Below are 26,107 nucleotides of genomic sequence, written 5' to 3'. Positions count from 1 at the left end.
GGAGCCTCCTGAGAGGATTTAAAGGCGCAGGCGGCCACTCGTTTTGGGAGGTTTTTTTTTTTTTTCCACTGCTGTGTTTGTGCGTTGCTGGGGCTGTTTCAGCGCTCAGTAAGCGACTAAATCCTATGGAAATGGGGTTTCCTCTCTTTCAGGCTGAGGGGGGCAGAGGACCTTGTCTGGGCCTGCAGCCATGGGGGACTGGGGAGTGGGTGTGGAGCTGGACCCTGTTCCCTTAGGGAGCTGCTGCTTGTGGGGACACCTGTCCTGTCTCTGGCCCCTGTGGGCTTATGCAGCTGAGTCCAGCCTGGTTTTTGATATAAATGACTGATCTGTATGCCATGTTCAGCAGCAGTGTTTTGTGCTGAAGGAGGTGAGGAGGCAGAGGCGTGAGAGCTGAGGTGCCATTTTATACTCTGAATTTTAAGGGAGGAGACTGGCTCTCAGTGCGGGCTCTTTCTGTTGCTGCATGGCACTGAGCTCTGTTTCCACGGGAAGTAGTACTGTGCCTCTCCACCTACTGTTATGTAATCCAAATCTTGAAGGTTTTTCCAGTAAATCTGGAATAAGTGTAATGTGTATCAAGTGAGAGCTGGCCTGTTGTCCTTGCTTATCTGTACGCTGGTAGAAATTTAGTTTCTGTAAATCTGTATCTAAAATGGAGGGTTGGAAAAAACCAACCAAACTTAAAAACTGAATAGTAGCAAAAACACTCTTGACTTTGCCATTGCTTTTGAGGTAGTGTGCTCCTGACAGCTCGTGAAGCTGTGGTCTCTGTTCCTGTGAGTTCAGGCTGAGACCATCCCTTTTTTTATTTAAATGTGTTCATTTATCTTTTTCTACTAGCAAGTGTTCTGGCTGCTGCGTGCTTTTCAGGCTTGTTCTCTCTAGGCATTATTGTCCCATCATCCCTCATCACAGAAAGAGGGCAGGTAGGGAATTGTATCTAGTTAACAGGACAACATTGTGCAGCTTCCCTTTTTAAGGTGGCTGGGTATGGTGAGAGCAGGCTAGTCTTCATATGGCTGGAGATGCTGTCGAAATAGTTTGATCAAATACTATTGAGGGAGTTATTTGGAAGTTCATTATCAGCTCTTACAGATATCAAAGTCAAGATTCATGGGCTTCTCTTATTTTAGTACCTTACCGCTTGAATTACAGTGGAGAGAAGTTGGGAGGAGTCTTGCTGGCATAGGCAGGAAATGGTTAAGAGCCTTCCGTATCACCTGGGAAAGCAATTCTTTGATTTTTCAGAGGGCGCTAACATGCTGCAGTTCATAGGAAACAAAGGAAAGGGGATCAAGTAGAAAAGTTGGTCTTGGATTTTATTTTCAGTGGCAGAACTTGTGAGGGCTGGATATTGATGTCTGCTGAAAAATATGGAATTTTGGATTAAAAAGAAATTTTTTTCTTCATTCAGAAAATGATCTCTGAGGTAAGTCTTGATTCCAACTGGTGATTTTAAATAACTTCTTTTTATATTGAGAGGTAAGAAAAAGCTTTATATTTTGCTGACCCATTTTAAAACTGTGAATTCTTGGGCAGGGAGCACAGGCAGAAGCGTGACTCAACTACTGTAAAAAGCCCACAATGCTTTCCTGTATTGTCTGCATTCAAATTGCTTGCATTAATTTCTGAGCTTAAGTATAGAAATTAAGGAACTGGGAGAAACATAATGAGTCAGGTGCATTTGTAATTAAGAGTTGCAGTAAATATTTCAGCAATGACAGGAGACTTTCAAATTGTATTAGTGTCTATGTTAATATACTTTTACAGTTGATGCTTCAAGCATCTTCTGTTGGTGGCTTTTAAAGTACTTCCAAAACCTTGTTTCTTTAAACTATGCTGCACTCCCAAGGGTTTTATATTTCCAGCTCATATAAGGACTTCGCTAGCAGATGATACAGTTCCTGCTCCTATGTGTGTGCATGCTGATCCTTAAGGGCAAACTGCTTTTGGAGGTATAAGAGAGGGGTCTTACAACTGCCATTAATTCCTAGCCTGTCTGCAACTGTGACTAAGGAGGTCTCACCTTAAAAAGCGCTGCTGGCCTTTTGTGTGTGTGAAAACAGATGCTTTTTTACTTGAGTGTGTCTGATCGAAGTGTGATTGGACGGTAAATAGCTCATGCACAGTTGTCACTGAGAGCAAGTGCCATGTGAAGGGAAATCTTGGCCCTGCAAACCATCCATTCACCTTGGAAATGCTAAACTGAAAGTAAACTGTACTCCTACTCTTGGGAAGGTTAATTACAGCTTGTTTGTTGAGGTATTTCTCTGTCTGTCTCGTACTGAATTCTGGTGGATTTACTGAACTTTGCGGGGGGGGGGGGAATACTGATTTCTTTTTTTCTTTGTACTTTTCAGTTAATACTTTAAGTGGTATCTGGTGGGTGGGTTATTTCCCATTTCGATGAAGTGTGCAGAGCAGTGGTGTAACAGGACTGCCCATCTAGTGCTGTGATATAGATAAGCATCAGTCCTTGCAAGAGTCGCCTTGCCAGTTCTTCTTGCTATTGCCTGCTGGTCCCAGTTTCCCTTGCACCCCCACTTTTTGCTCAGGCACTAGCTTCTCATTGTCAAGAAGGGAGAAGACTGTAATCCAGTCAGAGCTGGTGGATGTCTGTTCTTTCATCTTGGACGTGAACATGCTAAAAGGCAGAGTCAGGACCATTTAGTTCCTGCAAATCATATTCCTCATCACTGCATTTCTGCTCCCCTCATCAAGCAAAGTTTTTGTCATCTTTCTGTTGGTTTTCATAAGGTGCAGGAGAAACTGGACATTCACAACTTCTGAACTATCTGTTTCCAGATTCTGGCTGGACAGGGATCTTTTATCACTCCGCCCTGGTTTGGATTAATGTGGTGTTATTTGGTAAGGTTATGACATGCTCTGATCTGTTTTGCTGCTTCTGGGTTTTGAGCTTAGATCCCTGTGGCAACTGCAGAAATAAATCACTGGAGCTCAGTGACAAAAACTCTGTATAGAAACACATTGCACATGATGCACAGTTATATGTTGTTATTAGCAGGGATCTAGAGAATGGATTGCTTTTGCATTTAAACAAAAGATTGCAAACCCCAATTGTCTTATTTAGCAATATTTCTCTTATTTGAAAAAGTTATTTTTCTAAAAACTTGACTGTTAAGTGCCTTTGCTTATGTTGTCAGTATCTGACATTGATTTCAGATATTCATTGTGAAACCTTTTCTATTCCTTTACCAGTGCTATTGACTAAAATGAAGTTTACATTTCTTGGGAAAATTTGATATTCAAAAATGTCTTTTCACAGTGAGTCAGAATGTACTTTTCCATGGAATAAAAATTCTGGAAAGGAAAAAGATGCTATTGGAAATGTTGAACAAATTATATTGTTATTTCAACCAGGTTATACAAGAAAAAAGAAAAATTCAAAGTCAAAATGAAGGGCTCTGGTGTTTTTGTCATATTTTGAGAAAATTAGTACATTATTCTGCAGTTGTTCAGTTTTATCTGTTCAGCGTTTTCCATATGAAACTCTTTGAGAATGTTCTGTACTGGCCCTAACTCCAAGTTCTCTTTAACTCCAAGTAACTCTTTAATTCAATTGGCCATTTCAAATTACATATTAAAAATGGATTTTGAAGCTTTCTCCTTTGTCTTCAGCCATTGGTGTTTCTTCTAGAACTAATAGAAGAAGGGGTTGTTTCCAGTATTGTACAGTAATTTGTGGTTCTCGTGCTTTAACTGCTGTATCCAATGGTACAGTTGTTTACAGTAAATCTCTGGCTTTGAAGAAAGCTGGACATGAAGGACTTTTGGTATGTAACAGGTTAAAATATAATTTTGCTGTTAGTTGTGTTGCAGCTTGCAGATTAGAGATAAAAAAATTACTGGAATAATTACTGCTGTTTTGGGTGCCCTCACATGATGTTCTCCATGTCAATATTAATGTGGTCACAGTAGACCATACTACTATGGTCATTTTTTGGTTTTTTAAATATTCCTTTCCCCTTAATTGAAAACACATCTCTGTGTTAAACAGATGGGACTTGAGCTCTGCTTAGTAGTGTGCACTGAGGTGTTGCCTAAATTATAGAGGAAATGCATTCTGTGGCATGATCTGTTTTTTCAGTCCTCTAAAAAAAATATCCCCTGAGGACAAGGGGGTACCCTGGGGGTGATGGGATTTGGGCTCTGGAGGTGCCTGTCCCTGAAGCACCCTGGCTTGCACTGATTCTCAGCAGTGTGAGCTGGCCTCTCCCAGGACTGGTGGCAGAATGACCAGCTTGGGAAGAGTGCTTTGAGGGCATATAGTTCCCTCCAGTCTTGAGGCAAGAGCAGATACACTCACCCTGTTTTTGGATAAAAGTTCAGAAAGATAGAAATTCTATCCTACATTTTTCCAGCATCATAATATTCTTATTGTTAGTGACTCTTTCTCAGTGTGCAACCTGTCTGCAGTTTAAGCCTATTCCTTGTTCTAATCATCACGGTCATGAAGAGCAGACATTAAAATGTCTAACTACACTTGTCCCTTCTTTGTACTAACCAGTACTTTCATTTTACCAGAGATTATTTTCTAGCTCTTGGATCTCACCTTTGGATTCTCTTCAGTTAGCCCATTACCTTTCCTGAAGTGTATTGTCCCAAACCGAACAAGGCTTCAGCAGACCCAACTGGAGGGAGAGGACTCCTCAACTAGTCTCAATGGTGTCGGAAAGATGAATTTCCTCCTGAGCTTTTCTTCCCTGCTCTGAGTTCTCAAGTGCTTGTTCTCAACTCTGCCGCTGATGTCCATATGATTTGGTAACTAACTCATCCGTTCTCTGCCTCAGCTTCCCTGCAATTTAAAAAGAAAAAATTCCATATACATTTTACCTCCTGTTTAGCTACTTGAAATTTTTGGATGAGGGCCACATGCAGAGTAAGTGGAAAATAATCAGTATATTTGCAAGCCAATTTAGAGCTCAGCAGAAGCAAAGAAGGGGATAAGATAAAGGGATAAGACTTTATAAAATCCTGCAAGGTTACAGACAAATGGAACTTTTCAGTTTAAGCTAGAACTTTATTTTGGAATTCCTTAAGGAAAGATTGGAAGTCTGTCACACTGTGATAGTCTTATATTGTAGGAAACCGAGAATGCCTCAGTCTTTTCTTGACCTATGTAGTTCACAGGTACTAACTAGGTTGTGCAAGTTTGAGCTATTAATTATCTACAGTAAAAACAAGATGAAACTTTACAGGCTGATTTCCTGTGCTCAGAAATAAACATGAGAGCTGTATAGTGCAGATTCACACTACCATTTAACACCAACTTTCAACATTTGGTTTGAATGGTATCCACAAAACCCTCGTGGCTGTGGAAATAGCATGTCTAATCAATTTTCTTGATGACATGCCATCAATCTCATTTAGAATAGCAGATTTGTGAAGGAATTTTCTGTAGGCTTCTGCAAAAATAAATTCATTTCACTTCACAGGAACACCACTGGTAAAATTTCTCTTCTAAATAACTTTCATCATTGTGAGTTAGTATGCTCAAGAGAACAGGGTAAATTCAGCTTCGTTTCACTGCATATATTCTTGGCATTTGCATCATTGCAGTGAGTTAAGATGTAATTAAATAAACTCAATAGGTTAGTTGCTCAAGGAGCCATAATTGATGGAAAAGAATTGAGTTGGATGTGATATAAGGTGTTGCTGCATGATGTAGCGCTCTACTGGGTGTTACAAGCGGAGCCTTCACTGATATATTTAGTGTTGGTACATACTGCAGAGACCTTTACTGAGAAAGGGAATTTTGCTTGGTATGTAAAAGGGATGAGGAATATCCTGTGTCTGTTGGCATTATTCAAAAGCCAGGTGTTACTTTTATGAAACTGTAAACATTCATCCATTGCAGTTTTGTTGCAAGAGACTGCTGAATTGTACAGACGCGGGTGCTTGTATGGAACACAATGGCTGGATTGGAGGTTCCCTAGATTTCCTTGGCTGTAGTGAGAGGCAGGCCCCCTGGATTTTGCAATGTAAGGTCTGAATGAAGTTCTTTCTAGTACTTTAGGAACCCAGAGTTTGCCGAAGTCTGAGAGAAAAGACAGGAATGACATTTTGGAGCAACTGGTTTTTAAGGAGCAAACTAAATGTTTTGTTTCAACATCCTATTTTATAGTCTTGGACACAAAAATGCATATTTAAAGGTGACTTTATTCTGCAAGTTTGGACTCATCCTACTTTGGAACTAGCCAAGAAAATGTTACTGCATTTCCAGCCCTAAATGTAACACATGTTTGATTTCAGGTGTGGCTATCTTCATAAACTAAAAATTATGTCCATCCGAGGCCTGAAGAAGAAACAACCAAAGACTTTTAAAGTAAAAGTTATAACAGTGGATGCTGAAATGGAGTTCAGCTGTGAGGTAAGAGTCTTCAGCAGAATGCTGGAAAGATGGAGACTGATCTCTGAATTAGCAAGACATAAATTTGAAAAGTTCAGATTATCAGTTCATGGATGGTTTTAAAACCGATGTATTATTTTTGTAAACAATGGATTACTTACACTCAGATGCATTCTTCTGTTATGCAACTCTGACTATTCAGAATTTAAAGCTGTTTCCATGAAATCCATTTGGCTGTGACACTGCTAATTTCACAGTAGGCCTGCTTTCTTCATAAGTGTTGCAGCACATGATGCACCGCTTGTTTGTAAGTATACCTATTTCTCCACAACATTGTTTTTAAGTGACAGGGCTCCTTAAGATACTGCTGGCTTGGATAAAGAAGTCTGGCCAGAGCTGTTCCTAAGATGTTGCTTATAAAATAATTCATAAAAAGGTACTTCCGTGCTCAGTTAATCTGTGACGTTCTCTTAAAATGTGATTTGCCATTTGTAAACTCCAATTTATTTCTTTAGCTACAATGGCTGGTTTACATATCTGGGCAGAAGAGAAAAATGATCAAATGAACAAGCTAGCTTTTCTTCTATTAGTTATGGCTATCTAGTAAATTAAATAGAGAAATCATGACTGCAGAAAAACATGGAAGAAAACAAATATAGCGAGTGATCAATTGCTAAATAAATTGGGCTGCACTGTTGAGGAGACAGAACTGTGCCTGATTCTTTGCTTTTGCTGGATGATTAGGAATTAAAGACATAGTTATTTTGAGAAGAGTTAGAAAACTGAGGTCCGATGGAACTGGGAGCTCTAATGAGAGACTTGGCTGTCTTGTGGGGCATTAAGTAAATTTCATTTACTAGGTCCTTCAGAGACAGAATAAATTAGTCACAAGCAGTGTACTTCTGTAACATACTGATTTGGAATACTTGCAGGTAGAGTTGTGAAAATAAAGGATTTGAAAAATTTGATTTAGAGATCAGAGTCCTTGTTATCAAATCCAGCTTGATGTATTTCTTCCTCTGCAAGCTCTCAGTTCTCCCCAACTACTGCTGTCTTGCTGGGGTGATTTCCTGTGTTCCATTCAGATATTACCCAAAAATTCTTTTGGTTGCCATTAAGTTTTTAGTGGCTGACCCATGCAATTAGACAAAATAATCTTTTAACACATAGCCAAACAGAAGAAACAGATGTTTCAGTGAAGAAATGGGATGTCATGTGTGTGAATTTCAGGACCTTTAATCAAAGTTTGTTCTCTATGAAGCCAGGCTAGTAAATTACTCTAGAAGACAGGCTCCTGCTCATTTAAATTGGAGTAGCACAAAGGCTTGGCGCTACTGAAATAGCTGAGGCATATGAAAGATGGTTTTGATTTGATTGGCACTTCTGCACTGTGCCCTGACACTCTTCTGATTCCCCTTGGCCTTCTCCCAGTCTCTTCAATTTGTATAAACTATTTAATAAGATTTTTACAAATATTAATAAAGCTTTGCTGTGTCCTAGGAAATTGGTAGTACAATCCCCATTCCCTGTGCTCATAAAGGACGGTTAAATGCATGATGCTGTGGTTAAATCTATACAGCTGCTCTGTGAATGTTCCTCAGGAGCAGAGGAAGAGGAGGTAGAGCATTTTAACTATTGCACCTTTGCTTTCGACAGCAGTAGGCATATTTCATTGAAAAGCTGAAGGTGAAATAGGAGTTTGTAGGAGAAAGGCAAATGGTAGCCTGGTTTGCTTGGCTAAAATGTAGCAGAGTCATTCAAGACATACCTGTTTTCCTTTTTCTTTTTCTTTTAGATGAAGTGGAAGGGAAAGGACTTGTTTGATCTGGTGTGTCGAGCGCTTGGTTTAAGGGAGACTTGGTTTTTTGGCTTGCAGTACACAATAAAAGGAATGTGCACCTGGTTAAAGATGGAGAAAAAGGTATAGGAAACAAAAAACAGCATGGCAAACTTCTACTTTTACAAAGATTTACTTTTTTTAGCACAGGAGATAAAGGAATGTGTTACATGACAACTCATACTTCTGGTGGTATTACTTTTTTTTAAGACTGAAGTTTGTTGTGTTATTTGGTCTGATTGCTTCTATTACATTTGGCCTGAAGTATCTCACACCAATCAGCACTATATGCACTGATTGCTATTAGATTAAAGCTTAGCATTGCCCTTCCTTCTAAAATATGGAAAGGCTGCTTTAAATTGGTTATCGTCTGCTTTCTGATTTTCCTCTGGAATATTTTGAGACACTTATATACTATTTTTGTTGCTGATTTTATCTTTAAACAGGTTTTAGATCAAGAAATCCCCAAAGATGATCCCATTAGCTTTCATTTTCTGGCTAAATTCTACCCAGAGAAGGTAGAAGAGGAACTACTACAGGAAATTACCCAGCATTTATTCTTCCTTCAGGTCAGGAACACTTTTTAACTATGAATTCCTTCTGTCCCAGTCCTTTTGTATTGTCTTTGATCTTGTTGGCAGCTTCTAGTCTCAGAATGATTCTGCTTGCTTCAGCTGTATATGTGTCTCTAAAGATCTCATTTTTATGAAATACAAACATCTCTCCTGACTGCTGTGGTTTTGTGTACTGGTAAGCTGAATGTTGTTTGCCTACTGCAGGTTTTTTCTTGATGGTTTCTGTTACTGTTTGTGCCAGGAATGGGAGTTAAATTGCTAAGACCTGTAGTTTCAGGTAAAATGACTTTTATACCTAGCAGTTTGCGTGATAATTCCAGATCTGGATATTCCAGACATGTTTTGCTTTGATAGGATGTGTTAAAAAAAGTCCTGCTTGAAGAACTGTGAGGCTTTTGCCCTAACTGGTCAGTGCTGAGAAGTATAAAGTGAAGCCATCACTTTTATCAGCTTCAGAAATTATTTTGACAACTGGGTCATCTGGTCTGCTCTGGCTGCAGGTAAGTTGGATGGAGGAAGTCTCAACAGCTCCTTGTCATCATTGTCTTAGACCTGCTGGTGTAACCTCTTGTGTAGCTATTCCCTAACCTAGTTCTTTCAAAATGAGCAGAATTAGAGGAAGCCTGTTATTAAATGCATGCACTGTGTGTAGGAGTGACTACACAAGCAATTATCATGGTAGTTGTGAAGGTAGAGAAGAGGGAGAGAATGGTGATAAACAGTTGGGGACAATAAGCTTTTTCACCTGTATCAGGTGCAGATGGAACAAGATCTGTCTACAGCCAATCCCTGAAACTAAAACTTGTGAATTCCTAAAAATAGACCAGATGGTTACTGGGAGATCTTGTTGTGTGACTGTAGAAGGCACAATGAGTAGGAAACAAGAACTCTCTAACCCGTCCTTAAATTTTCATTTTGGATCGTAGGGGGAAAAAAAGTAGAATTTGATAGCCATTCTGAAATATAGGTTGGTTCACCCAGCAAGTTGCAAAAGGAGTGGAGCAGCATACGCAGCTATGACTCAAACAGAAGATTCACCACAATGTGTGATCCTTTTAAAGACAAAGTCTGGAGGCATCATCGTATTGTCGGATAGGCCCTGCATGAGAAGTGCTGTTCCCTTGGTATTGGTATTCTTCTGCAACGTCCAGACTTGCACACACCGACTTCTGCGAGTCTAATCAGCCAGTTTGAGTTGTCTTCCCCATCCCAGTGAACTGGGTGCCTGCTACTCATGCTAGCAGAATAAATCTCCAGCCCTGCCAAATCTACATTACAGATAACAGAACCCATTTCAGCTCTGCCGTAGGGGCAGCTGCTGAGGAGCTGCAGGACAGCAGTGCTGTTATCAAGAGCAGTCATTAGCTGTGTGAACAGACCTTGGTCTGTACACTCTGGTGGTTCTTACTTCACAAATTTCCATGAGATGGAAGTGAGTAAAAGTGATAAAGTTAACCCCACACATGCATTGATTCTAATAGCTTTGCAGAGGCAGCTTTCTTATTTGCCACTTGGTTTTCTTTTGTCCCAGAAATTGTTAGGGTTCTCTTAGCTCCATTAAAAATTAGATGAAGGAGCAAATACTTGGAGTACAACACTTGATTATCAAAATAAAGGTGCAACAACAAGGAAAAGCCCTGCTGTGGCTCCATAGCTGCAGCAAGAGGCTATAGCTGCAGCTATAGGTATACAAACATTGAGTTTTGGGTGGTCACTTGTTGGTCAGCTGTTTGTTCCAATGTCTGTGACATCTGTCTTCTCTCCTGAGTTGCTGTGGAGTCCTCTGCAAGTTACAGCCTTCTGGTGTGTTGCTTTATTCAGGTAGCTTTCAGCAGTATGTGTCTGTGCAAGTAGGTTGGGTATACAGAATAAATGCAGTCTGCATCTGTAAATAAACACAGTAAATACACTTGTTCCCTGAGGAGGATGTGTTAATGAAGTAATGGGAAAATGCTGCTGTTCTGTGTTAATGTACTAACTAGAACTTCATCCAGAACCCTTAACCACTTGGCAATTTGTTTCTTAAGCTAATTTTGGAAAGGAATGAGAGGGGCAGAACTCTTTTCCTATCTTAATTCTGATTTTTTCACTTTTTTCCCTCCTTGAACCTGCTTTGACTAGCAGATATGCAATTAGCAAATTCTTTTCATTCCAAAGTAGAAAAACAAGACTGAAACAAATTTGAACTTGCCAAGTTTCCTGACTATAAGAACTTAAGATCACACCTGGATGCTAATAGGAAAAACATGTCTATACATCTGGATGCCTACAGATTTCAGCTCTAATGACTACCCAGGCCTTTACAAATTAATGTGGCATAACAGCTTTTTGCAAAATGTGTGAATAAATGTTAATGACTAAAGCTAAATGCTGTCTGTTTAAAGATTAGGTATTTTCCTCTTACATAAAGAACTAAAACAAAATGTCATTATAAGAACTGATCAGAAAAAAAACCCAGATGCTTATGGGAGACTTGGCTTAAGTTGTTCTAAACTCTGAAATGTATGATTTGCACCATGGAGTATGAAAGCTGGCGCTTTCCAACTTGGAAGAAAAGTCTCTTCAGTCTTTTCATTCTTTCCATTTTAACAGCTTAGAAATAATTTTCCCTGTACTATAACTAAGGTTCATATATTGTGCTCACCAGAGACTAAAATTAAAAGAAAAACTTTCTTGATGGTTTGTTTCAGTTCACAGTACTTACAGTGCCAAAGTGTATTTGTAAAGATAGCTCAGTGCTATCTCAAGTAATTTTTCTGTTTGGAAATGTTTAAGACTGTGCATTATGTAAAATTTTCCTGTATTGTGCATCTTAGTAGGGTAAATACATTACACCTGAGAGAAGGATTTATGATTAATTACCCCTTCCCTCTTTAGGTCATTTAGTAAAAATGACCAAAGTGATGTAAAATCAAGTACCAACTTATGAACTATTGCACCTCTGATCTTGATAGCACCGTAGATTATTAAAATGAAAAGAATGTTAAAAGACTCTTACCATTTATACTGGCCTTTTATTTTTAAGCCCCTATGTTTTTGTTGTGTTTAGACCACCTTAATTGAATAAATTAAGTGTTCTATTGGTCAGCTTCCCTATGATAGTATAAACCATAATAGTATGGTTTTCAGTATGTCTCTGTCCCTGGCAATATTAGTCAGCTGGACAGCCCTGAGCAATCTGGTCTTGTTTGACCTGCTTTGACTAGATGACCTCTAGAGGTCTCTTCCAACTTAAAATTTGATTTTTTACATGTAGGGCTAACTTTTCCAAAGCAGGAAGAAAAAGACAACTTGTTAAAAGGAATGAAGTGCAGACAATAAAATTCATATTTTACAACATATTCTCTACCAGAAATCCGTATATAAATTTGTGAGATAGCTGACTGGCATTTCTATAAACTTAGAATTAAGACACCTTAACTTTCAAAAGTTGGGTTTTTTCATTAAAAGTAATATTAAGTAATGGCTTCCTGTGTTTCTGAATGCCATTTTATTGTTGCTGTTATTAACTCATAGTCTGGGCATGTCTAGTTTCATTTCACGCCTGACATAAGTCCTGCCTTTGAGCTTCTTTAACTTGCTCCCTTTTTCTCTTGATTTTAGGTTAAGAAACAAATACTGGATGAAGAAATCTATTGTTCTCCAGAAGCAACAGTTTTACTGGCTTCTTATGCTGTTCAGGCCAAGGTTTGTGCATAGAGGTGCTCTTTTTAATTGATTTTTTTTCTTTCTTTAACCAACACGTGTACATGGTGGTATGTAAAACACAGCAGTGTTAAAATTTGCTATTAAAGCAGTAGATCATTCTGAGAGGTACAGGTACAGCTAGAAAAATAAGCATTAGATGCCACTAAAACAATTTTGATGTTATATACTATGCTTTCACAACTTGGGGGATTTCTTTGGACCTAACATTCTAATGTAATTTTTCTCCCAGCTAGAATTATTTCCTATTTTTTTAAAAAAAGTCCATGAATACAGCAGGTGCTGATACCAGAGCTCACAATGGAAGGATGTTTTTTAGTATCCCTCAGAATATGGTTCACTTCATGCCACCAAGAGCCAAACTTACACAATGGCAGGAGGCGAACACAAATTCTTAGCAGGGCTGGCCCTCTGCAGCAGCCCAGCTTATATGCAGTAGGCTATAGGAATAGGGGAGCTTACACTCTGGAATGTAGCCTGTAGTTCAGAGAAGGCTATGAAGTCATGGGAGATTCCTTCATATCTGCAGTTACCAAGAGCTGCAGGCTAGGACTGAAGTCTAAGGTTATAGGCCACCTTAGTGGCTGTAGTGGAGCCACATGCATAGCACAAAGGCTGGAAGTAACTTCCATGGACAGCTCAAATGAGGGGAGCCTGTTTATTGTGTGTTACCCTGTATACAGGAGAACCTTAACAAAATCTGTCTCAAGTGATCGCGTCACACTATGCAAGCAACAAGTTCTTCAGCATTCTGCATCTAACAAACTGAAGTATCTTTTGTTTTCTTGTGACAGTATGGTGACTATGACCCTAATTTTCATGAGCCAGGCTTTCTAGCCCATGATGAATTGTTACCCAAAAGGGTAAGTCTTTATTCTGTATAAAACCAAATCTTTGAATCTATTTTTTTCAGAAGATATTGCTGTGGGACTAATCAGAGCATCAGAAACTGTTTGTGTTTGCCCTGAGCTTGGCAAAATGACCAAGCTGTGAACTGCATTGCTGTATTCATGTTGCTTGGGAGAGGCAGCACATGTATTTGTATTTTCAAAGGAAACCAAACTCCTTCCTCCCTCTGTAGGTCCTTAGGCAGTATCAGCTAACAGCAGAGATGTGGGAAGAAAAGATTACTGCTTGGTATGCTGAGCACAGGGGTATCGCCAGGTATTGAAATAATTTCATTCTTTGGAAATCCCATACATTTTGGTAACTGGTTATTTGCTGTCTTCAGTGAAATTTGGCTTTTGTAGAGTGAGCAAAGAAATACTAGTTTCCAAGCTGTGATGTTAGTAGGTTCTTTCATAATTAAGGTTAAAAACACCCACTCATCTGTGGTAAAATGTGTCTTGTGTAGGGCTCCAAGTGCTTGTAAACTAGGCTTGCTTTGAAGTGAACAGAGAAGTGGAGGGCTCTTGCAGAGTTTCATGACCTAACATATCTAAAATAAGAGTCTCGTCTCATCAGAGTCCATGTATGCCAGCAGAAAAAAGTTCCTGCAGAAAGTTTGAGCTCTGTTGAATTTGCAGTTAGCCCTGAGAGATTAGTCTTTTCATTTAAGGCTGTTAGCTACCTGAAGTTGCTGGTGTCCCTGCACTATGCAGCAACTGCCTTTCTGGAGCCATATCATGCCAGCCTCCCCCTAGAATAAATGAAGAAATCTGATATATTTTATACCTTGTGAAAATCATGGCACAAAAGGGTGTCAGCCTACTTAGCAAGGAATAAAAACAGTGAAGACATGGAATCACAGTTTCAGGACTGAGTTTTTGTGCTAGTCCATGTGGACATCCGGCTACTCCTAACAAATTCAGCATGCCTAGAAATTAAATTAAACAAGAAGTAGGAGCTGTTGGCACCCAGAGTGACCCTTTCCTAATATTTCAGTTCAATTTATCTTTGGCTGTTCTGGATGCGTCTTAGCACTATTTTTACTGAATATTTTCCTCAAGACTTATTGATGCCTCACTTTGAAGGGAGAAGAATGGTGGGTGGAGAGATTTTCACCCTTCTTTGGCCTCCCCCAAAGCTCTGTTTAGAATTTGTTCAGGACTCCTTTCTCCATGAACTGTTTCCTGAAGGAAATACCCTTATGTCATGGAAAACAATGGTAGGGTAGGTCTCCAAGATGTAATAATGGTAGAGTAGCAAAACTAATACAAGGATAACACTGGACTTGAATTTTAATAAAATTGCACTATATATGATTCAAATAGGTACAACTTTACTGTCTTTATTCTGCAGAGATGCTATTTTTATTGTCCTTTTTCTAGTCTTGAGAGTAAGACAGCAAAATTAAAGAAAGTACAAAGAACAAGATTGCCTGTTCTTTTCTAAGTGGGAAATGTAGAGTCAGCTAGGACAGAAAGGATTGAAAGGCATCTCCAAATATAATCATGGTCTTATTCTCTAGGGATGAAGCTGAGATGAACTACCTGAAAATTGCCCAAGACTTGGAAATGTATGGTGTCAATTATTTTCCAATTGCTGTAAGTGCTTTATTTTAGCAATTTTCAAGTGCTATAGATGATTGTACTGGCCTTTTAAAATGAGTAGGTGAATAAACCAGTTACGATTAATGTTTTACAGTCTGGCAAAGCTCTTGAGTAGCTCTGGGTATGTAATAGGAAGAAGGAGAAAAAATCTAAAAGTTTGAGCTGCTACAGTCAACCTAGAGGACTAGGTTTATTAGCAAGCAGGGACAACATTCATAATATTTTGTGGAAATATCAATTTCCTAAAAACACAGATAAATACCAATGTATTAGAATAAGTGCGGTTCTTTCTGTGGCTGTTTAATGTCACCATAAATGGCTTTTACTGATATCTATTGTTTTTTAGCAAAATAAAAATCATACAGATCTCCTACTTGGAGTTGATGCCAAAGGTATTCATATCTACAGCATTAACAACAGATTCTCTCCAAATAAGTCATTTGAGTGGAGTGCTATCAGAAACATTTCCTATAGTGAGAAAGAGGTATGATGGCTTTGATATATTATTCTTTTTATATGGGCATGGGTGTGGACTGGGATTCTTGGAACAGGCTGAAAGCTGTCTCTGTTTAAATAATTTGGGGGAGAAGGGGAAAATCCTAGGGAGCTTTGTTACTAAACTAAAAATAACAGACCTGCTTTTCAGATGTGCTGCATAACCTTGGTTCCCCTAGGAGCCAGAGGCTGCTCTGAGCTCTCCAAACTTGTGGAGCCCACTGTTCTGGTTCCTTCCCTGCTGCTTGTCCTTTGCAAAACAAGTGTGTTGATCTCTGAAAAAGATAGATATTATGAATGCCACTGTGACTAGCTTCTTCAGTTATCTCAGCAGGAATTAGATGATCTGTATAGACTTAATGCTGTTTTCATATGCAGAAGCTGTCCTTGTAGAGGAGGCTTGAAGCACACTGGCAAGAGGATACATGCAGGGAGTTGTACATGTTTTTCTGCCTGAATTCTGCCAGTTCATCAGTGCATTATTTCAGTTGTCAGCACAACCCTAGCAATGCAATTTTACTGTGATTTCAGAGCCGATCTTTTACTTGTTAGAAAGTACAGTGGGGAGTGGGTGAAATTTAGTCTTGTTACAAATCATGTGGCTACATGGAAGGCTATAATAGGATAAACAAAACCAGAAAAACTACATTGGTATGGGAATACCTGGAATTTGTCAGCTAAAGGACAGCACAGCCTGTTCTATTTTCTGTGGGCCTTTTGAAAAACAGTGAGGATGAGATTTGCTGTTTGGGGTAAAGGCAGGGCAGCCTACAAGAGTTCTGCCTCCAAAAAGCTTTTGGTCCTTACATTACATACAACTTCCCCTCTGGTCTGTGAATAAACTACTTTAACTCTCTACTGTTAGGAAATTATGCAGCCCTTTATTAAAGCTCCACTATATTCAGTGACACATTGACAGCCCTGCTTCTCACAAAACAGCACATTCAACCAGTTGTTACCTATGGGGTGAAATGAGCTGTAGGACATGACAATCTTGGTGCCTCAGATGGCCTGAAATGATACATTGTGTTGCAAATGAATTATAGGAATAGAGTGCTAGCTAACCCATGAGTCAAAGAAAACACTATCTTAAAGAATGGAGCTGCATTTTGTTATACAGCCAAACTGAGCACAACATATGAAGTGAAACTGTGTACTGACCTGGCAGCATGAAAGCCTTTCCTGTCCTTTGGAAACAGTGTGCGAGACAGGACTGAAAACATAAGAAAGCAAGAGCTCCAGGACTGTCTTCTGGTGGTCAGAAGAACCAAGTCCTTCAGGCCCTTGATACATTTTGTTTGCACATGCAATGATTGGTATTCAGAGAGGTGTTTGACATCTCCCTGACATTAAGAATATGACTACTTCTGGGGATTAGTAATGTATTCTGTTTTCCTGATAACCAGTACTTGTTCCAGTGTTCTTAGTATAGTCTGCAATGCACAGGTGGTATTACTATGAAAACCACCATGCAGGCTGGCACTGTGGTGGGTCTGTGGGAGGCTTTATCTTCTAGCAGCCTGCTATGGGAGCAGATGAGGAACCTGTGTTCTGATGAGCAGCCCTGGTCCTGATTCTTTTGAGCAAAACATTTTTGTATCACTCTCCCCACATTTGTGGCATAAGTCACTGCTTTGCTGGAGAGAAGTGGAGATGGGCTAAAGTCTTCAGTAGTATTAATAGTTTCAGCTTTGGTTTTTTCTCCTTCTCACATTGCCTTTTTTTTCTTTTGCCCGTATAGTTAACTATTAAACCTCTTGACAAAAAAGCAGAAGTCTTCAAGTTCTTTTCCTCTCAACTCAAAGTGAACAAATTAGTAAGTGTCCTGCTTTCCTTCTTTAAATTAAGCCTGTAATACTGATCAATATCTGAGTGAGAAATATTGTTTGTAAAACCTGGGGAGAGGCCGGGGACCACTGAGTTTCTGCATGTGTTTTCCTGAGGATTGTTCTATCTGGGAAGTTAGGGTGTATATGTTTGTCTGCTCTGGGAAAGGGAGACATGAAAGCAGGCCCAAATCACAAAGGGAAATCCAGATGCTGGAAGGGGAGTATGTAGTGTATGGAAAGGTGCAAAGCCACTGCAGCATCTGCCTATCCAGCTGCTGTGGGTTCTTAATCAGCTACTGCCTCTCCTTTTCTGGGAGAAGCAACAAGGAAAGGACCTAATCAGCTGGTTAACTGTATCATCACTGCTTCCTAATACAACCACAGGGGCTGGGTCACTTTGCAATGAGCTTGTGGGGGGGCCATCACAGATTACCATTACCACAGCTACATCTTTTGTACTCCTGGTCTGGATCTACTGCTGTTTCTTGTTCAGGAAAATGGAACCAGAGGGGGGTGAAGGACAGTGGAAACCCTCATCCTATTATGAACTTTTCTAAACTGTTACATACCTGGGTATGATCCTGCCCTGGGTGCTGATTCTCTTGGAAGGGAAGCACCTGCCAGCACTTGTGCTGAAGTCAGAGTTGTCAGCTGCTGTCCTGTGGGGCCAATGTGGGGCTCTTTGTCCCTCTGGCTGGGGCACAAGTACATCAAAATAGCATTTGCCTTGCTTTTCCTATCCAGATTTTGCAGTTGTGCATTGGAAACCATGACCTATTTATGAGGAGAAGAAAAGTGGACTCAATAGAGATCCAGCAAATGAAAGCACAAGCCAGGGAAGAAAAAGCTAGAAAAAAGGTAGATTGTTTCTGCACCTCTGTTGAAAACACTGATTATTGCTCCAGCTGGTGCCCTTGCTGTCCATGCGTGTGTGTGGGAGGTGAGAAACTGCAGCAGGATTGAATGCGGGAACACCTCTAGTGTGTATGCAGCATCTGAGGATGTAACTGATGTTTGTGAAGCTGGATAGGTGACTACAAAGGTTTGGGGTACATAACAGATCTATCAAAGTGCTCTCCCAGTAATCTGAAATAACCAGTATTGCCTGTTAGAGGAGTTCTGTGCTGTAAAGTGCAAGCAGCTTCAGCATTGCATCTCTGGTGAATATCAGTCCACCAGCTAGAGAGCAGACTGTTCTTCATTAGATTCATTTGCTGTGCTACCTCAGGCCCAGATGAGGTTCTGCTGCAAACCCACAAATGTGGTATTGCTCACTCTTTTTCCAGATGGAGAATCAAAGGCTGGCCAGGGAGAAGCAGCTCCGAGAAGAAGCTGAGCGAGCCAAAGAAGAGCTGGAAAGACGTCTTTTCCAGCTGGAAGATGAAGCCAGGCAGGCCAATGAGGCCCTGGTGAGTAGTACGTTAGTCTTAATATTCTTGTGTTTGATGGGCTTTTTTGGTTTGGAAGAGTGGTGGGTTGGGTTCTTTCTTTTTTTTCCCCTCCTTACGGCTCCTGTGAGACACCAGGAATTATGGCTCAGACAAGGCTAGAGAGCTTCTGACCACTGTGGAGAAGACATGCTGGAATACCTGAGAAAACTCTGATCTGCCAGAACCTCGATTTGTTGTGAGCCATTTGCTCTCTGTATTTGGTTCTCAGTGCTTTCTTCAGGCAAAGAGGGAAGAAAGGAAAAAAAACCTTGGAGCTGAAACTGGGAGAAGGGGGCATTGTATACTGGCCACTGAAGGGACCAACTTCAATTTTTGGTTGATATCTTTGTCCAACTCTAAGCAAATGTGTCGCCTTGCTTTGTAGAGATGAAAGGCAGGCAGGAAGTTAGGCAATTCTGGAGCAGAGGAGGAACATCAGACCCTACACTTATGTTTACTATACATCTTATTTTAAGGGATAGTATTTTTATCACTTGATCTTTTGGGGAAAGATGCTCTTTTCCTGTCTATCTGCAGGGGTGATTTTGTAGATGCTAGACAGGGTAACTAGTAAAAATTGTATTCTCTTAGCTCCGATCCCAGGAAGCAGCAGAGTTGCTGGCTGAGAAAGCTCAGATTGCAGAGGAAGAGGCAAAATTGCTGGCCCAGAATGCTGCAGAAGCTGAGCAAGAGCGACAGAGGCTGGAGATCACAGCTCTGAAAACCAAGGAGGAGAAACGCCTGATGGAGCAAAAGATGCGGGAGGCAGAACTGATAGCAGTGAAGCTGGTGAAGGAGTCTGACCGGAGGTTAGATTTGATTGTGTGGTGTGGTCTGTACTGGAATGCCTGAGTGGAGAGAGTGCTGCTTTTCTCAGAGCTAAGCCCCATGATGGAGGGGTTGTTCCCAAAGCAACACTACAGTGTGTTGTTTGTTCCACCTGGTACCAGTGGTTGTGATGCAGGTCAAGAGGTTTACAGAGGTGTTGTGGTTTAGCCCCAGTCAGCAACTAAACACCGCGCAGCCGCTTCCTCACTCACTCCACCCCTGTGGGATGGGGGAGACAATCGGAAAAGCAAAAGCAAGAAAACTCTTAAGCTGAGATAAAAACAGTTTAATAACTAAAAAAAAAAAGTAATAATGGTAATGATAATAATCATGATTATGATGATGATAGTGATAATATAATAAAAAGGAAAAACCCACAAGCAATGGAGCTGCTTACCACCCGCTGACTGACACTGCCGGTCCCTGAGCTATGATTGCTGTGTGCCCCAGCCAGCTCCCCCCAGTTAATATACTGGCCATGACATCATATGATATAGACTATCCCTTTGGCCAGTTTGGATCAGCTCTCTTGGCTGTGCCCCTCCCCTCCCAGTTTCTTGTGCACCCAGCAGAGCATGGGAAGCTGGAAAAGTCCTTGTCTAGTATAAGCACTACTTAGCAACAACTAAAACATCAGTGTGTTAGCAACATTATTTTTATACTAAATCCAAAACACAGCACTATACCAGGTACAGTGAAGAAAAATTAATTCTATCCCAGCTAAAACCATGACAAAAGGATTAGATGCAAGGCTTTAGATATGTTTAATATTAAAGATCCAGAATGCAGAAGTATTTTCTATTTAGCATTATCAAAAGGGCACTGGCTACCTAACTTTACCAATCTGTACACCCTGTGAGTTATGAGGCTGTTTTCATTCATTAGTACCAAGTGATGGTCTCTTGTATCCCTTTCAGATCTTTGAGAAGTGTAAACCAGGTAAACTCATGTGGGATATAAACCACTCTGTCAGTGTTTGCATGTTCCATAACACTGCGCTGCCTGAAGATGCAGAGCAGACTAGAGTTGACAGAGGATATTTAACCTTGCTATTAAGGGCCTACTGCTTGTTTTAGGATACTGCCAAAAAGCTTGCCAAAATAAAGACCAGCTATGTTGTCCCTCTGCCCACCTCAGGGAGGATCTCTGACAGCCTGGAGAATCTGTATCAGCAGGTCATACCTGAGCCAATGGAAATGAAGGATAGGAAAAACATGCTAATTCAGCCAGTTTGTCTTTGAAAGCGTATGTCATGCTGTGTCCAGTTATTTCTCCATGTGACCATCCTACCACAAGTGTCTTTGGGTAAAGGAATTGCTCACAGTAATGGATCTTGTTCTCTTGAAGCTAGTGAGGTGCATAGCTCTGAAATCCATGTGTTGCTCTATATTGGAAATCATCAACCATTCATATCAGGGTATTTGTCTTACAGAGCCAAGGAAACAGAGCATCTGAAACAAGATCTGCATGAAGCCAGGGAGGCTGAACGGAAAGTGAAGCAGAAACTCTTAGACATAACCAGGCTTAATTATCCTGTAAGTTTCTGCTTTACCAGGCACCACTTCATCTTCAGAGATAGTCAGATGTTGATTGCATTTTTATAGCCCCCATCAAGCTGAGTAGTGGCACGTCTGCACCCAGTGGGGGGACAAACGCCTATAGGACCAACTGGTGCTTAAACATGATGCAGCTAGGATGGAAGTTATATTTGTTCAGAGCAGTGAGTCAAGATGATAAGAAAGGCAAGACAAAAGCAAAAAACAGGACTGCTCTTGGCACTTAGCGAGCAGATATTGTCTTGCCTGCATTCATGTCTAATACTGACTCTGTGCCATCTCAGTCAGGCAATACTTTGTGGAGGTGGTTGTACTGAGCCAGCTGTGTTGTCCTGGCATGTGAATTGCCCATGAGTGTCTTCAGGCAAAGCAGATTAAACTGTCTCCAGCAAGAAGGCAGCGCTAAGACTGTATGCCCAATTCCCTATTCTGTTCCACTCTCACTGAAAATGGATTTCCATATGCTGCTGAAATAGATGGGAATGCTGCAGGGAGGATACTACTCTGCCCTTGGATCTGTGGGTTGTGGACTTCAGCAGTTCATCTGGGGCCACTCAGGTAGAGGGGAAGGGCTGCAGGAGCTTCTGTGTGTCTCAGAATCCATGGGTAACTTACAAAACGACTCAGCATGGCATTCTTGCAGAAGCTGGGGAGATAAACCCAAAATAAAACAATCAGATCTTATTGACAGTACCTGTGTTGCCTCTTTCAGCACATGGTCAATTACCCACAATACTTGCCAGCTGACACCAGAGATGCCAACTTTGACAAAGGATCCATAAAGCTGGATTTGAAGGACATTGACCTCAAGAGACTGTCCTTTGAGATAGAGAGAGAGAGGTATCAGTATTCTTATGGTGTAAATAAATTAGAATGTTAATACGGAAAAATACAGAAAGGAAAAATAATCTCTGGGAACCACAGTTCATCCTTTTAACAACTCAGGATAGCCTCCTATTTGTACATATGGCTGGAGGCCTTTTGCTGAGCTGGTGTGGATTATGTCTGTGTAAGACTAGCTATTTACAGAGAGGAAGTGTGTTCTGGTGGCATCAAGCTATGACAAGTCCAGAACCCATCTGTCTTGGAGAGCATTATGTCAGGGGCAAAGTACTCTGCCGGAGTAACAGCATGTTAAGAGGACAGAAGCTTCCCTCTACTGTTGAAGTGTGGTATTGCTCTGATCTGATACAGCGAGAGGCTTTTCCTCTCTTGGTCTGGAAGAAAATGCTTGGTAAAAAGTTAAGTGTGTGAATGCCAAATGGTGGAAGTGAACCCCTTTCTCACTGGGCCAGGGGAGTCAGGCTGACATGTGCCAGACTTTTTTGCCTATCAAAAAACCAAAATGAAACAAAACTTCCTATCTCTTCCTTCCACACACACATGTTCTTGAGCTATGTCGTGCCAATAAGCTTTTTGTCTGCCATGTATGGACTACAGGCTAGACTACTTAGAAAAGAGCAGAAGATTTGAAGATCGACTGAAAGAATTGAAGTCTGAAATTCATGCTTTGAAACTAGAAGAAAAACAGTCTGGGCTTTACTCTCATTGGAATGAAGTACTAGGATCCTTGGATCGCTCCTTAGGAAATGTATGTACCTTAAATACCTGCCACTTTTTCCTCATGAACCATAAAACAGAATAGTTTGGGTGTGCCAAAGGTAGTTGCTGTATTTCAGTTCAAGGCACATGCTTTAGTACCCTTGAGAGTAAAATACTAAAAATGTGAACACAGGCAAGGAAAACTTGTGTCAAAACAAAATCTAAGAAGTCTTTCCTGGGCAGGATACCACTACCATTAGCAAAAAATGATCACCTTATTTTACAGATTATGAAATCACATTAAGGGTTTAAGGTCTTGGAGCAAACTAATTGTTGTAACTTAACACATTTAAATGTGGTTCCTCATAGTTTACATCATGTTCTCATTCATGTGCTTTGTGGTTGCTAAAAGTCATAAAAGTGTTGGTGTATTTTTTTTAAGGCAGTGAGGAACTAAACCAGAATTTTTTTGTAAGTTTCTGGTTATTTATATAAACACTCCAGCCTCTTCCTGAACCAGTGCAAGAATAGAGCTGGCTTTGTTAAAGCTGCTAGAGAGTGTCCAGAGAAGGGCCACAAAGTTGGTGAAGGGTTTAGAGGAGAAAACTGTATGAGGAGCAGCTAAAGTCACTTTCTTTGTTCATCCTAGAGAAGAGGAGGCTGAGGGCAAACCTCATCACAGCCTGCAGCTTCCTCACAAGGGGAGGAGGAGGGGCAGGCGCTCATATCTTCTCTCTGGTGACCAACGACAGGACCTGAGGGAATGGCAGGGAGATGTGCCAGGGGAGGGTTAGGCTGGGCATTAGGAAAAGGTTCTTCCCCCAGAGGGTGGGGGACTACTGGAATAGGATCCCCAGGAAGGCATCACAGCACCAAGCCTAGCAATATTCAAGAAGCACTTGGACAAGGCCCTCAGAGACATGGTGTGAATTTGGGGTTGTCCATTGCAGGGACAGGAGTTGGAAGAGACCCACAAGGATCGAGTCCAGCTCAGGACATTCTATGATTGTCTTTCCAGTTTCTTCTACGTATAGCAAAAATGGCTATGAGTCAGTGGTTTTAGAGACATAAGGGAGGCTTGGAAAAATTATGGGGAAAGGTGGCCTTTATTTTCTGACTATGCACCTGATGTTCTTTTTGGCTTAATGAGTGTTGATATAGAGAGGGCATTAAATTTCCATGTGTTGTTTTCTTTTAAAGACCCCATCGAGAATTACAACCTTCGAAACTGGAGATTCATTGTCTATAAATCTTCAAAGACCTTTCCCTGCTTACTCATTAAATACTACAAGCAGCTGGCCTTGTACCAACAAAATTCAACACACAGTGCCAGTGGAAAAGTCATGTTTTCAAGCAGATTCCTTGGTTGCGAACAGTGTGGGCACAGGAACAAGAAAACAGATTATAAAGGTAATAAAATTTGTAAGTAAATTCCCAAATGTTGTCTAAATGTTTAGAGTTCAGAGAGGTAAAGAATGGCTGGCTTTATGGACCTGTTTTTGTCCAGCTCTGTCACAGCCTCTCAAATGATGAGTCAGTTTGTGCTTGTTGCATGAGTTTGGAGACCCAGCATTGGTGCATCATTTGGGACTGTTTATACTTTGAGGCCACCTATTTTGTTCTCACTCATGGTTTAGTCTGGAATGAAAAGCAGCTGTAAGCCTTGGTAAATGAAACAGATGCCTGTATGCAGTGGAAGGATCTGTGTCAAATTTTATTTGTATCAGCTATGCTTGGAAATGAGAATGTGCTGCCACGTATAGAGAGCTTAAAGCACGCCGTGCCTGTCTTCTGGTTTTGAAGGGGCAGGGAGTAAGATACCAATAAACGCCTATACTTTGAACAGTTCCATTCTCTACCAGTGTGTTCCCTGTCAAAGAGTCCTGAGGAGCTAATGAGCTGTGTCTTATGAAAAAAAACAACCTGGTTTTAAATTTCACTAGAATGGAGAATCTAGTATGCATTCCAGAAGAACTGTAAAGGCATGTGGTCTTCAACAGTGGGAAGGAAATCAGCTTTCTCTAGGCAATGCTAATTGTGCAAGGTCTTGGGAATAAAGAAAGCTTGATGCGTTTATGCTGTTTTATATGAGCAAAACTGAGGATTTTTAGCATCTGTTAAAGGATCCAGTACATAACATTCAAGACCTGAATCTGCATGGTTATGTGCTTAGAGCTAGAAGGAGCACAACTGAGTGTAGCAACAGGTGAGAAATCAGCTCTTTCTAATGCAAGTAACAGAAGAAACTAGCAGGGGTGAGGCATATATGCTTGTTTTAAGAAGGAAGAAAAAGCTATTGCAGAGCATCTTGCAAAAGGCTGCAGAGTCAGAGATAAAGGAAGAACTGGACTAAAGGGAATTACTTTGCTTTAAGTAGGAGTTCAAGGTGAAACTGATTTTTCCTATTTGATTTGCTTGTAGGTTCAGCAGCATGACTCGGATGTGATCTACATTTGAAGCCTCTCACTTCCTTACCAGACTGGTAGAATCTGGTGGCCAGCTTTTCGGCTGCTGCAGAATGCACCCATAGGAGGACACTTGCGTACTCTGCTGACAGGCTTTGGCATAAGAGGCATGGTACTATAGCTAGAATGGTGCCATTCAGCTTCGAAGCAGACAACATAAGCTGGGAGCACTTAAACTGCCAGTGTAAAATGGCTAGTGACTTTGGGTGACCAGAGGAGTATTGTTTACTACTTATGCACTTTTGAAGAAACACTTTATACTTCACTAAATCTTCTTCCCCCAGGGTGTTTTTACACTCTGGCTTATCAGTATAGTACTCTACTTTTGTAGAAAGGATGCTAGGCAGCAAGTGTCCAGGAGATGTTTGGGATGAGAAAAAAATTGTGAGCTTGGTGTTTACCTACACAATAGACTAGCTATGTTTTTGGTTCAGTCCATGGGACATGACTCCCACAGAGCTGATCAACATTTTAGTGTTTGCCTGCCAAATATTTTCCTTTTCTTTCCCAAACATTTCTTCGTTCACTTAATTGATTTGCATCTCTGCGAGAAATCCCAGCTTTTAATTCTAGATGTAGAAGTGGACATCTTCAAATACTTCTCATTCCTGGGGAAATCTGATGTTGGGAATGCAAAGCTTCTGTTCTCTTTATTTTCTGACTAGAACAAGCACTTTCTGTTGCTTTTGCATATATAAACTTGTTTCCCAGTTCTGTGTAAGTTTCCAAGTTAGACAAAGATAAAAGATGCTATTGGTGTCTGCTATTGTTTCTGATGGAGAGGTGCATGCAGCAAAATGTCTGCCTAATTAGTAAAACCTACTTGCATTTCCTGGTTTTGAGTGTCTGTTTCACCATAAATCTTCAGTCTCTGAGAGCTTCCGGGGAAGCAGACAATATGCAGCTGTAGCTAAAGTAGTAGCACAGTTGAGCATGTAATGTAAAAATGAATGTTAATGTTGTTAAAATCTTCCAAGAGC

At 40.6% G+C, this 26,107-nt stretch overlaps 1 protein-coding gene across 8 annotated transcripts; it reads left to right on the top strand.

The window, feature by feature from the left end:
- The first annotated feature begins 45 nt into the window (after window positions 1–45).
- Window positions 46–25,955, top strand: LOC142066080 (merlin-like). Of its 8 annotated transcripts, none has more exons than XM_075113068.1 (21): window positions 52–108; window positions 1,333–1,432; window positions 2,809–2,871; window positions 4,549–4,785; window positions 6,277–6,394; window positions 8,169–8,294; window positions 8,657–8,779; window positions 12,389–12,472; window positions 13,285–13,353; window positions 13,572–13,654; window positions 14,901–14,976; window positions 15,329–15,466; window positions 17,219–17,293; window positions 18,051–18,164; window positions 18,593–18,715; window positions 19,328–19,545; window positions 20,997–21,099; window positions 21,833–21,960; window positions 22,561–22,711; window positions 23,863–24,072; window positions 25,084–25,955. In XM_075113068.1, the coding sequence occupies exons 4-21, from the start codon at window positions 4,778–4,780 to the stop codon at window positions 25,117–25,119; spliced, it is 1,983 nt and encodes a 660-aa protein (XP_074969169.1). In that variant the 5' UTR covers window positions 52–108; window positions 1,333–1,432; window positions 2,809–2,871; window positions 4,549–4,777; the 3' UTR covers window positions 25,120–25,955. The 8 variants fall into 8 exon arrangements, with proteins under 8 accessions (XP_074969175.1, XP_074969176.1, XP_074969169.1 ...); XM_075113069.1 differs by having other exon boundaries at window positions 2,761–2,871; XM_075113067.1 differs by lacking the exon at window positions 52–108 and having other exon boundaries at window positions 752–1,432.
- Window positions 25,956–26,107: the final 152 nt, after the last annotated feature.

Source organism: Phalacrocorax aristotelis, chromosome 18 (assembly GCF_949628215.1).
Source record: "Phalacrocorax aristotelis chromosome 18, bGulAri2.1, whole genome shotgun sequence".
Taxonomy (NCBI): domain Eukaryota; kingdom Metazoa; phylum Chordata; class Aves; order Suliformes; family Phalacrocoracidae; genus Phalacrocorax; species Phalacrocorax aristotelis.
Note: the sequence above shows the minus strand (reverse complement) of the source record. Positions and strands in the feature narration are given on the sequence as shown.

Excerpts from the sequence above, each read along its gene's own strand:
- LOC142066080 (XM_075113068.1), top strand. Across the intron at positions 13,655-14,900 it reads GAGCACAGGGGTATCGCCAG|GGATGAAGCTGAGATGAACT; the intron begins GTATTGAAATAA and ends CTTATTCTCTAG. Across the intron at positions 18,165-18,592 it reads AAGAAAAAGCTAGAAAAAAG|ATGGAGAATCAAAGGCTGGC; the intron begins GTAGATTGTTTC and ends CTCTTTTTCCAG.